The sequence below is a fragment of the Mauremys reevesii genome, linkage group 1 (genome assembly GCF_016161935.1).
Source record: "Mauremys reevesii isolate NIE-2019 linkage group 1, ASM1616193v1, whole genome shotgun sequence".
Classification (NCBI taxonomy): Eukaryota; Metazoa; Chordata; order Testudines; family Geoemydidae; genus Mauremys; species Mauremys reevesii.
In genome coordinates, this window is record NC_052623.1 from 305,496,793 (window position 1) to 305,509,460 (window position 12,668).

General features: G+C 42.2%; 1 protein-coding gene across 1 annotated transcript in view; it reads left to right on the top strand.

Moving 5' to 3' along the window:
• ADAMTS20 (ADAM metallopeptidase with thrombospondin type 1 motif 20) overlaps positions 1–12,668 on the top strand; it is a 165,366-nt gene that overhangs the window by 35,513 nt on the left and 117,185 nt on the right. The window contains exons 4-6 of the mRNA XM_039511994.1: positions 5,332–5,594; positions 8,635–8,718; positions 9,907–10,031. Coding sequence (XP_039367928.1) covers positions 5,332–5,594; positions 8,635–8,718; positions 9,907–10,031 — 472 coding nt within the window. The remainder of the gene's footprint in view (positions 1–5,331; positions 5,595–8,634; positions 8,719–9,906; positions 10,032–12,668) is intronic.

The window sequence follows — 12,668 nt, forward strand, 5'->3', positions numbered from 1 at the left end:
GATTTAGTAAGCTGGGTGCAAGTTTGTGAACAGATATTCTTAGGTTGGTTTAAAAGTAGCTTAAACTGCCAGAAGTTTGTGTAGAGAGAAAGGGCTAAGCCTCCTTTTGTTAATTCAATATTGTCACAGTTCAGGGTAACTGTTCCTGTATTCCTCTTCTATGGTCCACCAAGGGCACCCACTGAGGCTTCTGGCTCACCAGCTGGTATCTCTCTTGGGTGGAGACATGTCTCTCTCCCCATCCTGACTGGGTTTTTTTTTTCCCCAGGCTGTACTATTCCCTGCCTACAGCGTGAATTCTCCAGCAGGTCAGACTACTTAAGCAGGCCTGTTTTGCTTTTCTCCTCAGAGGCTATAAACAGAGTAATTGCCCACAGTTTTTTAAGTTACCATGCAGATTTTTTTCTAAGCAAGAGCATTTATTCTTAAGGTAAAAGTATTACAGAGAAAATGTATTAAAAACCATAAAAGAACCCCCATCTCCATAAGGGCTTTGGTTGGTGTCAGTCCTTCCAACCTCATGTAAGGATTGGAGCTCTCCCATTGGACAGAAGGTTCTGTTTGCTGGATCAGAAAAAAATCCCTGAGTCAGTTTAAACTCAGGCTATTTATCCAAAAGTTCTTTCTTTGTCTGTTGGCCTCTTGAAAATCCAATCTGAACTAGTACAGGCAAGCCTCCTCAGGAGGTGGTACTGCTCTGTAGATGTTACAGTCTGAGTGAATTTGCCTAATCACCCCCCACTGTTCTTAGCTCCTGGAGAACACTGGTTACCTTCTCCCACAGAATTACATTCAATTCCTGGCCCCCAATGATACATAAACTTAATACAATAAGATCTCCAAAAGATATTGCAGGAAATTGCCATATCTGTCACAAATATATCCACTATTTTTCTTGAATTGTAACTCGGTAGCATTGTATGATATAACGCTATTGAACAATTCCTTGAAATGCCCCCCCCATGAAAGCTATGAGAACTTTGAAATCATAAAGAGCAATATTGTTAGTGAATGGATATGAATTAGCATGAGCATAAATGAGATCAAAATCTGATCCCCTTGTTTTCATTAATTTTTTTCATGAACATTTATAAATGTGCAGCTGTGAATAAATATCCCACATCATAACTGTATGTCTCCAGTTTAAAATAAAGTTCTTCATAAGAATGGCCATAGTGGGTCAGACCAAAGGTCCATCGAGCCCAGTATCCTGTCTACTTACAGTGACCCAATGCCAGGTGTCCCAGAGGGAGTGAACCTAACAGGTAATGATCAAGTGATCTCTCTCCTGCCAGCATTCATACTCCAAAACTTAAAATTGCCCTAGATTTTCAAAGATTAAAAACATAGGCATGGTAAGCCTCTCAGGATACGTCTACACTGCAACAAAACCCTCATGGCAATAAGTCTCAGAGCCCAGGTCAACTGCCTCGGGCTCATGGGGCCTGTGCTATAGGGCTAAAAATAGTAGTGTAGACATTCCTGCTGGGCTGGCACCCAGGCTCTGAAACCTGGTGCGGGTCTTAGAGCCCAGGCTTCAGCCCAAGCAGAAATGTCTATGCTGCTATTTATAGCCTGTCATTTGACCCGGTCCTGAGACTCACTATTGCTTTTTGCAGTGTAGACATACCCCCACAGATCAGATCCATCGACATATTAAACTGATAATTGTAAGTTTTCTGAAAGCTGCCAGATTCTAATTTTAATAGGTCTTTGTTGATATTGTTCATTGTATCCCAATCCCCATCCTCTTGTAAGATCTTCCTGGTTCTGAATGCAGGACAACATATGGCAACACATGGTGGAGATACAGTGACCTCCTGAAAGCCTTTACATTGCTGAACATTGTCCAGTGACTGGTATGGCAATTCAATTACGTACTATTTGTGGAATACTCCTCCACCAGCTTGCTTTCCCTGGAGCGTAATTTTCTCAGAAATGATACCTTTCTTATCACAATCAAGTGAATTATGATACTAAAACCCAGTTAAGCCCCCTTACATGTAGCCATGTGGCTATACATGGGAAATTGTATGGTCATTTTTCTTTTAACTGGGGGCATAAATTATAGTTCAGTACTTTAAAAAATATTAGGAGTAATATTATGCATTTGGAGCCATATTCTGTCACCCTTACTCTCACTGAGTACTTACGCCATACATATTTGCACTGATATCAAAGGTACTCCTCATGGAATATGGTACTACTCATTGTGAGTAAGAGTAGGAGAATGTGACCCTTTATGATTGTATCTTCACAGAATAATTAGCATTTCAGTTTTTTAAGTATTAGATAACAAATCAGCTCTACTGAAAACCTTTGCTGTATTTGCTGTACTTGTTCAGACAGAGTTGTGCTAAAAAATAAAGGATCAGATTCATTTACTCGTGAAAAGTAGCAGAACCATTTACAAGTAGATTCACAGTTTTTGTATTCCGTAGAAGATGCATTTAGAAAAATGCTGTTGGGTGCCTCTCCTCATTTACATTGATTTTTATATCAGTATACATCTATTGACTTCAATCGAGTTAATCCACTGTTAGCCTCTGACAGGCAAATCAGACTTTGGATATTTATTTTGGTTGGCTTGCTTTAGACACCCAGAGTGGGAGTCACAAGGGGAACCTAGGAGTCTTGCTGCCACTTTAGCACCTAAGTCTGACATTTAGGCCCTACTGGCATTTACAAAACCCCTGTTCAGGTGCCTCCTAATTATGCAGGGGACTGAAGTCCGTAGGTACTTAAGTTTCTGCTGCTGAGCATGTGCAAAGCCACCTCAATCCTGACGGCGCACAGCAGCTCAGTGCCTCACTCACTGATCATTCTGAGTAGGATTCACAACATAGGTGTTTCCCATTTGGGGCCTGATCTGGTAGATGTTCTCAAAGCACATCTAAACCAACATAAAACAGCTAGGGGACAGAGAGGAGGAAGAGGAATAGTAGCTCCTCCCTTATAACTCAGCAATTAGGGCACTCACCCAGGCTGTGGAAGACCAAGTTCAATTCCTTCCTCTGCCTAATGTGAGATGGGATTGTGAAATTGCATTCCCCACTTCCCAGGAGAATACCCTAACTACCAGGCTATGGGGATATTCTGTAGCAGGGCTTCCTGTCTGTTCTGTTGGAACTGTTCCACTGTGTATAAATAATTAAATATGGATTGGGCTAGAGCAGGAGCAAGAATGACACCAGCTAGACTTAGGTGCTGAAGTCCCTTTGGAGGCAAGGCTTAGGCCAAGTTCCTCTCTTCAGTATTTCCTACTGGCTAGCTTAGGCGGCTCCATGGTCAGTGTGCTGGCTTTTGTGAATCACATTCTCTGGGGCCTAACTCTCCCCATGTATTATATAAGGAGTTGGGTGTCTTAGGGTATGGCTGAACTTCAAGCTGGGGGTGTAATCCCAAGTTTGAGGAGATATACCTGCCCCTAGCACTGATCAAGCTACTGTGCTAAAAATAGTGGGTAGCCCTGGCGGCACAAGTGATGGAAGGGCTAGGTTCCCTGCACACGTACCCATCGGAGACTCTAGGGACATAGTCAGGGTGGCATGCCCCTCCTAGAGCTTGTGTTGCTAAGGCTGTGCTCTCAGAGCTAGCACGGGTATGTCTCCTCAAATTGGGACTAGGGGTTTTTGGTGCACAAAGAATTCAGGCCCTTAATTAAATACAAAAAATTATGTTTACATGATAGTAAGGACATAAAAGTGTAAACAAAACAAAATCCCTGTAATGACCTGAGTTAAGTCTTCAGTGTCAGCCTTGTTTATACACTTCCTGGCTTTTGTTGGTTTGTGTCACAATTTTACTATTTAAATGTAATTTTTTGTATTTAATGTCCCTGTTTTATTTTAAAGAAAAACAATCCCATCCCTTTCATGGAAGATTATAAAACATACATTATTTACCTGAAGAGACCGGAACTGGTACCTTTCCAGTCTTTCAGGTAAACACAAACTTAAGCAACATTATTGCTAATGTATTATAAATTTTTATTTATCTAAAGTTGTGTTATATATTTGATTGTATAGAACAGTTTCTTCTGAGTTGTTTGAATATTTGGTAAACATTGATTGTAAATGTTTTAAATGTGTATGTTGTTTGCTCACTAGATGATAAATGCCCTTTTTTGTCATGAAAATACACTGCTCATTTTGACATTTAATAAAGCTTATGAAATATATGTGAAAAGCAGCTCTTGTGCATGCTAAAACTTTTCTATGCTTAACGTATCAATTACTGTAGTGGTAACTTTTTGTTTTGTGCTATAGTATCAAAATCATTCAGATCATATTATGGGCTAAAGAATATTGGAGGGTGGGGGGGATTGGTGCCAGAGGCACGTCGGAAGGAATTCTGGCTGTGGCTAGCTATGTGCTACAGTGGCACTACAGTTTCATCACCCTTTGGAAGTATAGATCATGAGTTTCTCCTCCCTGTGCTAGCTTAGTTTAGTTGGCTGAGGGGGAGGGGGGAACCGAAAGGGAAGGGCAATGGCCCCAACTTCACTCTGTCTTTCCTACTTCCCTTGATGAGACTAGTGGCGTTAGCTTGGAGCAGGCCTTGTGGTCAAGGAGCACAAATGGGGAAGGCTCCACAACCTGGCCCTTGATTATGCATTCCTTTGTCCTCTCTTTCTTCCTCCTCTGTGTGTCAAATTCTTGCTTCTTTGACTCCTTCACATACATTTAATGCAATTAATCTGTGTCCTTGCAGAACCCCTTTGAACATGTGCAGCCAGAGTCTGGGCAGAGACAGCAATTGGGTAGTAGTTCTGAGATCTTTCTTTTATATCTATGTTTGTTTTAAGCCTTGGTGGTTAGTGTAGCTATTACAATGAGTTGTTGTCTTGTCTACAACTGCATAGTATCAGATTTTCCCCCTTAAACTGAGGTTCATGCAGGCGGACATCACACTGCTCTTGTCCTTCCAGCTTGTCAGTTTGAATTTTAAAATGATTTGCATTCTAAAAGGTAACATGTCTCTTTCCCCTGTTTGGGACAAGGACGATGTTTTTGCTCTGTCTGTACAGCATCTAGCACAATAGGCTCCTGGTCCACATTGACTAGGGCTCTTAGGCACTAGGGTAGTATCAATATCATTTCTTACAATTACACCAAATATTGGACAGCTGTATAATAGTGTACTGTAAATATCCCGTTTGCTATTCCTGTTTCAGGCTTCCCTATCTAATGTTTTATGCTTACATTGATTCATTTTGGAAGCAGATCATAAATATTACAGCTTTCTCACTTTATTTTGTGCAATCTTTCTCCTTACTCTCGTTAATTTTAGAAACTGCATGCTATAGTAACTGTTTTTTTTATCTTACAGAAAAAGAGATGAAGAAAATCACTTTACCATTTCCAGACTACAGCAGTTTAAATGAAGACCTAAATATTTTACAAAAGGCCACAGTTTTAGAATATGCTTTTAAAAATCTATCAATAGAGGTTGATAGAAGCAATCCACATTCCCGGAAAAAACGTTTTCTTTCCTATCCAAGATATGTAGAGGTGATGGTTACAGCTGATACCAAAATGGTTCGCCACCATGGACGGAGTTTGCAGCACTATATATTAACACTTATGTCAATAGTAAGTAAACTTAAGTGATGTTGCCAATAGTAAGTGAATTTATTATTGTTCTGGTATTTTCCCTGTAAAATTATATACCCTTTAAATTTACTGGAGCATCTGCATCCAGTCAGATGGAATTCTGTATTGAAACAAGGACCTTCTGTAAATATAGGAAGATTGGGGCCAGAACCTTAGCTGGTAGCTCTGTTGACTTCAGTGCAGTAAGGTGCTACTTACCATAAGGGAATGTGGTAAAATCTAGCCCTTGATTTGATAAAACATTAAAAGAATTAGTAATACATAATTCACTGTAATATTAAAGTAAAATGAATAAATTTACACAGCAGTGCAATTTTTGTAGCTGTTGTGAAATAAAATGCCCAGGTTATTTTATATTTGTGCTACAAGCATTTTCAAAATAATAATCAGATTCTCAGCTGGCTTCAGCTAATGGAGCTACTTCGATTGTAAGCTGTTTGGGTCAGGGACTGTGATTTTTGTTCTGTGTTTGTACAGCGCCTAGCACAATAGGGTCCTGGTTCATGTTGACTAAGGTTCCGAGGCACTATGGTAATAAACAACAGTAATAATAATAATTAATAATAGTAGTACATAATTAACACCAGCTGAGGATCTGGAGGGAAGAGAAGACCCAAATGCTAGAGCGGCTTAGTGATAGTGTCTCTGTATGTGCTCATCATCACAAAAGGGATTATGAGGTGGAGGCTTGGTTCTGGTCCTCCTCCTCCTCTCCTGCACACTCACCCTCTGGTTAGCTGCAGACAGAAGCACATGCTGGTACTTTTGAAGGAATGGTGCAGTGGTTGCACACCCTAGAACTGAGATCAGAGACATTGAATTCCTCCTACAGCCTACTTTTGGCAGGAACTTGGGGTTAGGCCTGAGAGTAACTCTAGCCTTCTGAAATACTGTATAAGGGGAATCCATCATATGGGGATGAATCTCTCCCCTCCCGACCTTTGAGCTGATGTGATGGCTACTAAAAAGGCAGTCTTCACTGATAGGTAGTAAAGGGAAGATGTTATTAAGGGTTCAAAGGGGAGACTCATCAATCCTGTTCATACCATAGAGGTCCCAAGAGGGAGGGAGCTACTGAACTGCAGAAAAAATATAACTGAGGCCCTTAAGAAATCCAGTCACTGGAGAAAATACAGTGTGCTCTTGGATAAGAGGGTAATGTGTCAGAAGCCAGCAACCGAAGTCAGAGTCAGAGCAAGAGACAGGGTCAGGATCATGCCAAGGATTGGGGCCAGAGTGTGGGTGTCAGGACTCATGCTGAGGGTCAGGACTGGAGTCAGATAGCCATGCCCAGGGTCAAGTCAGAGTCAGGAACCAGGGAACAGTGCCAGAGGTGAAGCCAAAATCAGAATCAGTAGCAGTATCAAGGATCAAACTGGAGTCAGATAACAATGCCAGTGTCAAACCAGAGTCAGGGCTTTGGGTCCTATACGTCAGCTGATTAGGAGTTCATTCAATTGCCTAGACAATTTCCTGTGTCTTCTTCTGGCTCAGGTAGTGTGGGCCAATCGGTAGGGCCGGATGTCTGCTCCAATCAGGAGCTTCATAGGCAGAGCGTCTGGTGGACCAGAGTTCTGCTAGCACCTATCCCTTATGGTTCTGGAGAACTGTCAGGTGGCAGTTGTGGTCTGGGCACTGCTTGGAGACTTCTAGGTCTGCGTTTGAGACCTGCGATCCCTCACACACAGTTACTTTTCTACATGAAGGGTAAGCTTTCAGTGTGGCTTCACCCTGGTCTGTGGGTTTAGCCAGTGAACGCTGTGGTCTAGCTACCTGATTTATGTGCAGAAATGCCTGTTTGATTATGCAAATGTAGGTTTTGCATGTGTAAAAAATATCTCCTGCAAAATATTTGGTGCAGTTTTGAGGCATATTGTGAAACTAGTCTCTTAAATTTTGGTTCTGCTCCCACTAAAGTTAGTGGCAAAGCTTCCATTAACTTCAATGGCGTGTCCAAAAGAAATCTTTCCCAAACTTCCTCCTCTGGCCTTCAAATAACCCCCCAACCTCATCAAGCTCATCATCCAAAGCAAGCTCCCCATAGACCAGGACACACCAACTCAAAGCAGCACCAGACACTGCCAGAGCAACAGATGCAAAACTTGTGGACATATCTCCACTGCTATGATGATCAGTACCCCCACAATACACCTTTCAAGATTTATGGGTCCTTCACATGCTTGTCACAACATGTGATGTACCTTATCTAGTGCATCAAATGCCCCAACAACAGCTATGTGAGTGAAATGGAACAATCACTACACTCTTGAATGAACTCACACAGAAAAATGATAAGACAAACATCACCTGCGGTCGAACACTTTTCACAAAGTGATCCATCCATATCTGATCTTGCAATACTTGTCCTTGGGGAAACCTGCACAACACCTTCAAAAGGCAGACTTGGGAATTTTAATTCATAACTCTGATAGACACCAAAAGCCATGAATTTAACAGAGGCACTGGTTTTCTGGTTCATTACAACGATTTGTAACACACCACACTGCCTGGTGCCCTAAATTGCCCATTTCAGACCCTCTGTTCATAATAATCTAATGCCCAATTTCCCACTTCATTTCAAGTGACCGCCTCCAACATTTTAGCCCTTCTGTTTAACAGTCTGTTCCAACTTAAATTTAGCTCAAACACTATTCTTCCTTCCCCAGACCTAAAGAAGAGCTCTGTGTAGCTTGAAGGCTTGTACTTTCCACCTACAGAAGTCAGTCCAGTACCAATCTTGTCTCTGTCATATCTGTGGAGAGTCCATTTGACCTTAGTCTTATTCAGTGTTAATTACTGAGTTATAGTAAACAAGTATATTCAGTTATAGTACAGAAATGACAGATTGCCAAAGGTGTAACTGAATATAATTTCTCCATCTTCTGGTAACCAATGTGGTATTTGAATCTTATAACTGAATATAAAAATTTAACTAAATAACTGAGTATGAAAATACTAAGAGATCTCAAGTTTTCCATATGGTTTTAGCAATCTAATCCTATGAATTTTTTCTCTCTAGGTTGCAGCAATCTACAAAGATTCAAGTATTGGAAATCTCATAAATATAATGATTGTAAAACTAATTGTAATTCACAATGAACAGGTAAGAAAAATATACTTATTAACAGATTAGGCACAAAATATTTGTTTGCAGGCTAATTTTTAAAAATAATTTCAACAAAAACAAGCAGCAAAGAATCCTGTGGCACCTTATCGACTAACAGACGTTTTGCAGCATGAGCTTTCGTGGGTGAATACCCACTTCTTCGGATGCAAGTCAACAAAAACAGTTTGTTTTTTAAATGTTAAGGTCAGTTACACTTACTTTTACTATGACCATCACTTTGTTGATATAAAAACAAACCTCCACCAGAACCAAACAAAACAGAAAAAGAATGTAGGTGTCAGGGTTAACTCTAGCCCCAAGTGAAATTAGTTTACACACACAGAGAGCTTTACTACAGAGCCTTTTATTTTTATTATAGAACTCCTCCTATCCCTTCTTTTAGGAATTCCCATTGACTTAAATGGGCTTTAAGTCAGACCCTCAGAAGGGCTTATAGGGCAGCTACCTGCAGGATAAGTCTCCTGAGCATGGCTTCATTAATACCATATTGACAGGGGAATGAGGGAGTTCCCTAGAGGGGTCGTGCGACAGGTGGCAGTATGGAGGCCCTAGTTGCTGATGGATCCCCTGAGATCTTTTGTTTTGCAGGGTGCATGGGAGATAGTATCCTTATACAATCTGCTGAAAATGCCACAAAGAGAATCTTACAAATGGTTCCTCCTTCCCGAGTTGTCGTCTGTGGTCTGTCAGTAGGGCAGCAGTGTACGAGAAGGAGGAAATGATATTTAACATAAGACCTATGTAGTTTTATCGTCCAAACTTAAGTGAAATTAAAAAAAAATGACAAATTAGATGTTATAAATTGTATCAGTCCAAGATAGTGTGCATAACACAGATCTGAATTTTTTTAAATATGTTTTTATGTTGATTTATTTTGTCATAAATATTTTTCTAACAGTGTCTTTGTAATCAGTATATGACACAGGGTTATACTTACTGATTTAAAGACTGGTTATATTACTGTCTGTCTGATTACTGGCCACATTACGACTCTGATCCTGCAAATTAATCTGTATGTGTGGACTCCTGCGTAGGGCCCTATTGACTCCCCGCCTGCTGTTCACCCACACAGATCAGCTTGCAGAACTGGATCCCACATGACTGAATTATTGCAAGTGAATGAGTTTTACAGTCTTTATTGTGTCTTGGCAATTTCCTGTACAGGAAGGACCAGCCATCAGTTTTAATGCAGCTACCACTCTTCGTAATTTTTGTTTATGGCAACAAACACAGAATATTCTGGATGATGCTCACCCTTCTCATCATGATACTGCTGTTCTCATCACAAGGTACAGCCTCTGAAATAGTCACATTTATTGAACTAGGTCAGACGAGTAACAGTTTGTTTCTGACATTTTTAACTGTTGCACTGAAATATTTCAAAGTTAATTAAATTAAACGAAGAAATCAATAGTGGAATAAAATTAAATGTTTTGTACTCCGAGGATGCATTGAGTTGAAGGTATAGTTTCCAGCTCAGGTAGATGTATGCACGCTAATTTGAGTGAGCTAGTACGCTAAAAATAGAAGTGTATCCGTGGTGGCGCAGGTGGTAGGGTTGGCTAGCTGCCCAAGTACAGTCTTGCCAGAGACTTTCAGTACTTACTCCAATGGCTAGCCCATCCCACTGCCTGCACCTCTGTGGCTATGCTTCCATTTTTAGCATGGTAGCTCAATCAGAATTAGCGTGCATATATCTACCTGAGCTGGAAACTATACCTTCAGCTAAAGTGTAGTTGTATCCTGAGACCACAGAGAAACAATTCATGAAAAATTACAATGACAATGTTGTGTTGGTAACAGGCCAGCTGATACAGTTCCCATTAAAGTCAGTGGGAGCAGGATCACCCCTGAAATTGTGATGTGGTGAAATGAAGGTTCTACTCACTATACTAATACAGTTCAGTAAGTGCTAGGGTGCTGTACCAAAGCAATAACATTAATGGAATCCATTGCACTGACATAATGATGGTCTACTTTTGGAGAGTAGTATACAAAATTAATAAATACTTTACAGGGGGGAAAGCATTAGATTTAATATATATTCCTCCTGTCTGCACTTCTCCCGGTCTTTCTGGTGTTCAAGCATAAAAGATATACCCTCCCTAATTGTTCTCTCTCTTTCAGTTGCTCTGATATATTGTTTTATATCCACTGGAAAAAAAAAAAAGCTGCATTTAGATCTTGTCCTGAATTTTATTTTCTTATTTCAGCAGAGTTGTTGGTTCCTCTGCTTAGGGCAGTTTCAAATTTCTGGAACAATATTGCACAATTTTCAGCAGCATTTCTATGCTTGCTCTGCATTGTGACCCTCCAGGGAAATAGCATAAGCTGAGATCCACAAAAAGGGACTTAGGGATTGTGATGCTGAGTGTCATGACACTTAACTTTTATCCCCCTATAAAACCACAGGAACAACACTGTGATACATAGAACTGGAGTTAGGCCCATAGCCTTCTATACAATAAATGGGGATGGATAGGCACCTTAGAATGTGATCCACAAAGCCAGCACGTTAGGTGGAGAACTGCCTAAGCTAGCCAATGGAAGACCCAAGAAGAAGAAGGTGTATTAAGGCTCACCCTGCCCATTTTATGGAGTTCAGTGTCTCAATTTGGGCTGCAGTGAGGTGCCTAGCTCCGCTAGCAATCCACAAAATGGGGGAAGATAGGTATTAGGGTTGCAAACTTTCAGGGGTTGGGGTGTGGGAGGGGATGAGGGCTCTAACTGGGGGCACTGGTTCCGGGATGGGGCCATAAATGAGGGGTTCAGGGTGTGGGAGTGTGTGTGGGCTCTGGGGTGAGGATGAGGGGTTCAGGGTGTGGGAGGGGACTCTGGGCTGTGGCAGGGGGTGGGGTGCAGGAGGGGGTCAGGGCTCTGGGCTGAGGTGCAGGTTCTAGGGTGGTGCTGGGGATGAGGGGTTTGGAGTGCAGGAGGGGGCTCCGGGTTTGTGGGGGGTCTCAGAGCTGGGGCTCGGGGTTGGGGCGAACTTACCTCTGGTGGCTCCTGGTCAGTGGTGCAGCAGGTGGGGCTAAGGCGCAGGCTTCCTGCCTGTCCTGGCACTGTGGACTGCGCTGCGCCCCGGAAGCAGCCAGCAGGTCCGGCTCCTAGGCAGAGGCACAGCAGGCGGCTCTGCAAGCTGCTCTCGCCCACAGGCACCATTCCTGCAGCTCCCATTGGCCGTGGTTCCTGGCGTAAACTGGACAGCTGGTCACCCTAATAAGCGCTTTTCTGCCTAAGTTGTATGTGGAGCCCAGTCCAGTAGGTATACTCAGAGGCTGCCTTATTCCACACAAACAACTGGGAGGAAACTCTGATAACTTTTATCCCAGTGATTAGTGCACTCACCCAGAATGTGGGAGACCGCTAGCTCAATTCCTCCCTCTGCCTAATGAGGAGAAGAGATTTGGACAGGAGTCTCTTATTTCTCAGGTGAATGGCCTAATCTCTAGGCCATAGAATATTCTGGTGTGGGTTTCCCTCAATCTGTCCTACTGAAGTTCTACTTTAATTAAATAATTGAATAATTAAATGTCATTTGGGGGCAAAGACAGAGTGGGGATGACTTTATAGCCCATTGGGTAAGACACTGACTTGAGAGGTAGAAGATTCTGTTCAAATCCCTCCCTGTCAACTGGGTGGGGAGGACTTGAACTGGTGGTTTCCCAAATCCTAGTGAGTTCTTTAACCACTGGGCTAAAGATTATAAGGCAGATCCACCTTCTGTCCTCCCCCCCACATCCCCTGAGTTGTTTCGTGTGCAGTTAGGTGGCCTCTGAGCATGCCTACTGGACTGGGTCCACATGAAAACGTAGGCAGGTGGCCACCTGTCTTTCCCCAGCTCGTGGATTGCTCTGGCACTTAGGCAGGAGGTGGGTGCCCAGAGGCCTAGAGTGAGGCTGCAGTGTGCAAGCTCAGAGATAGGA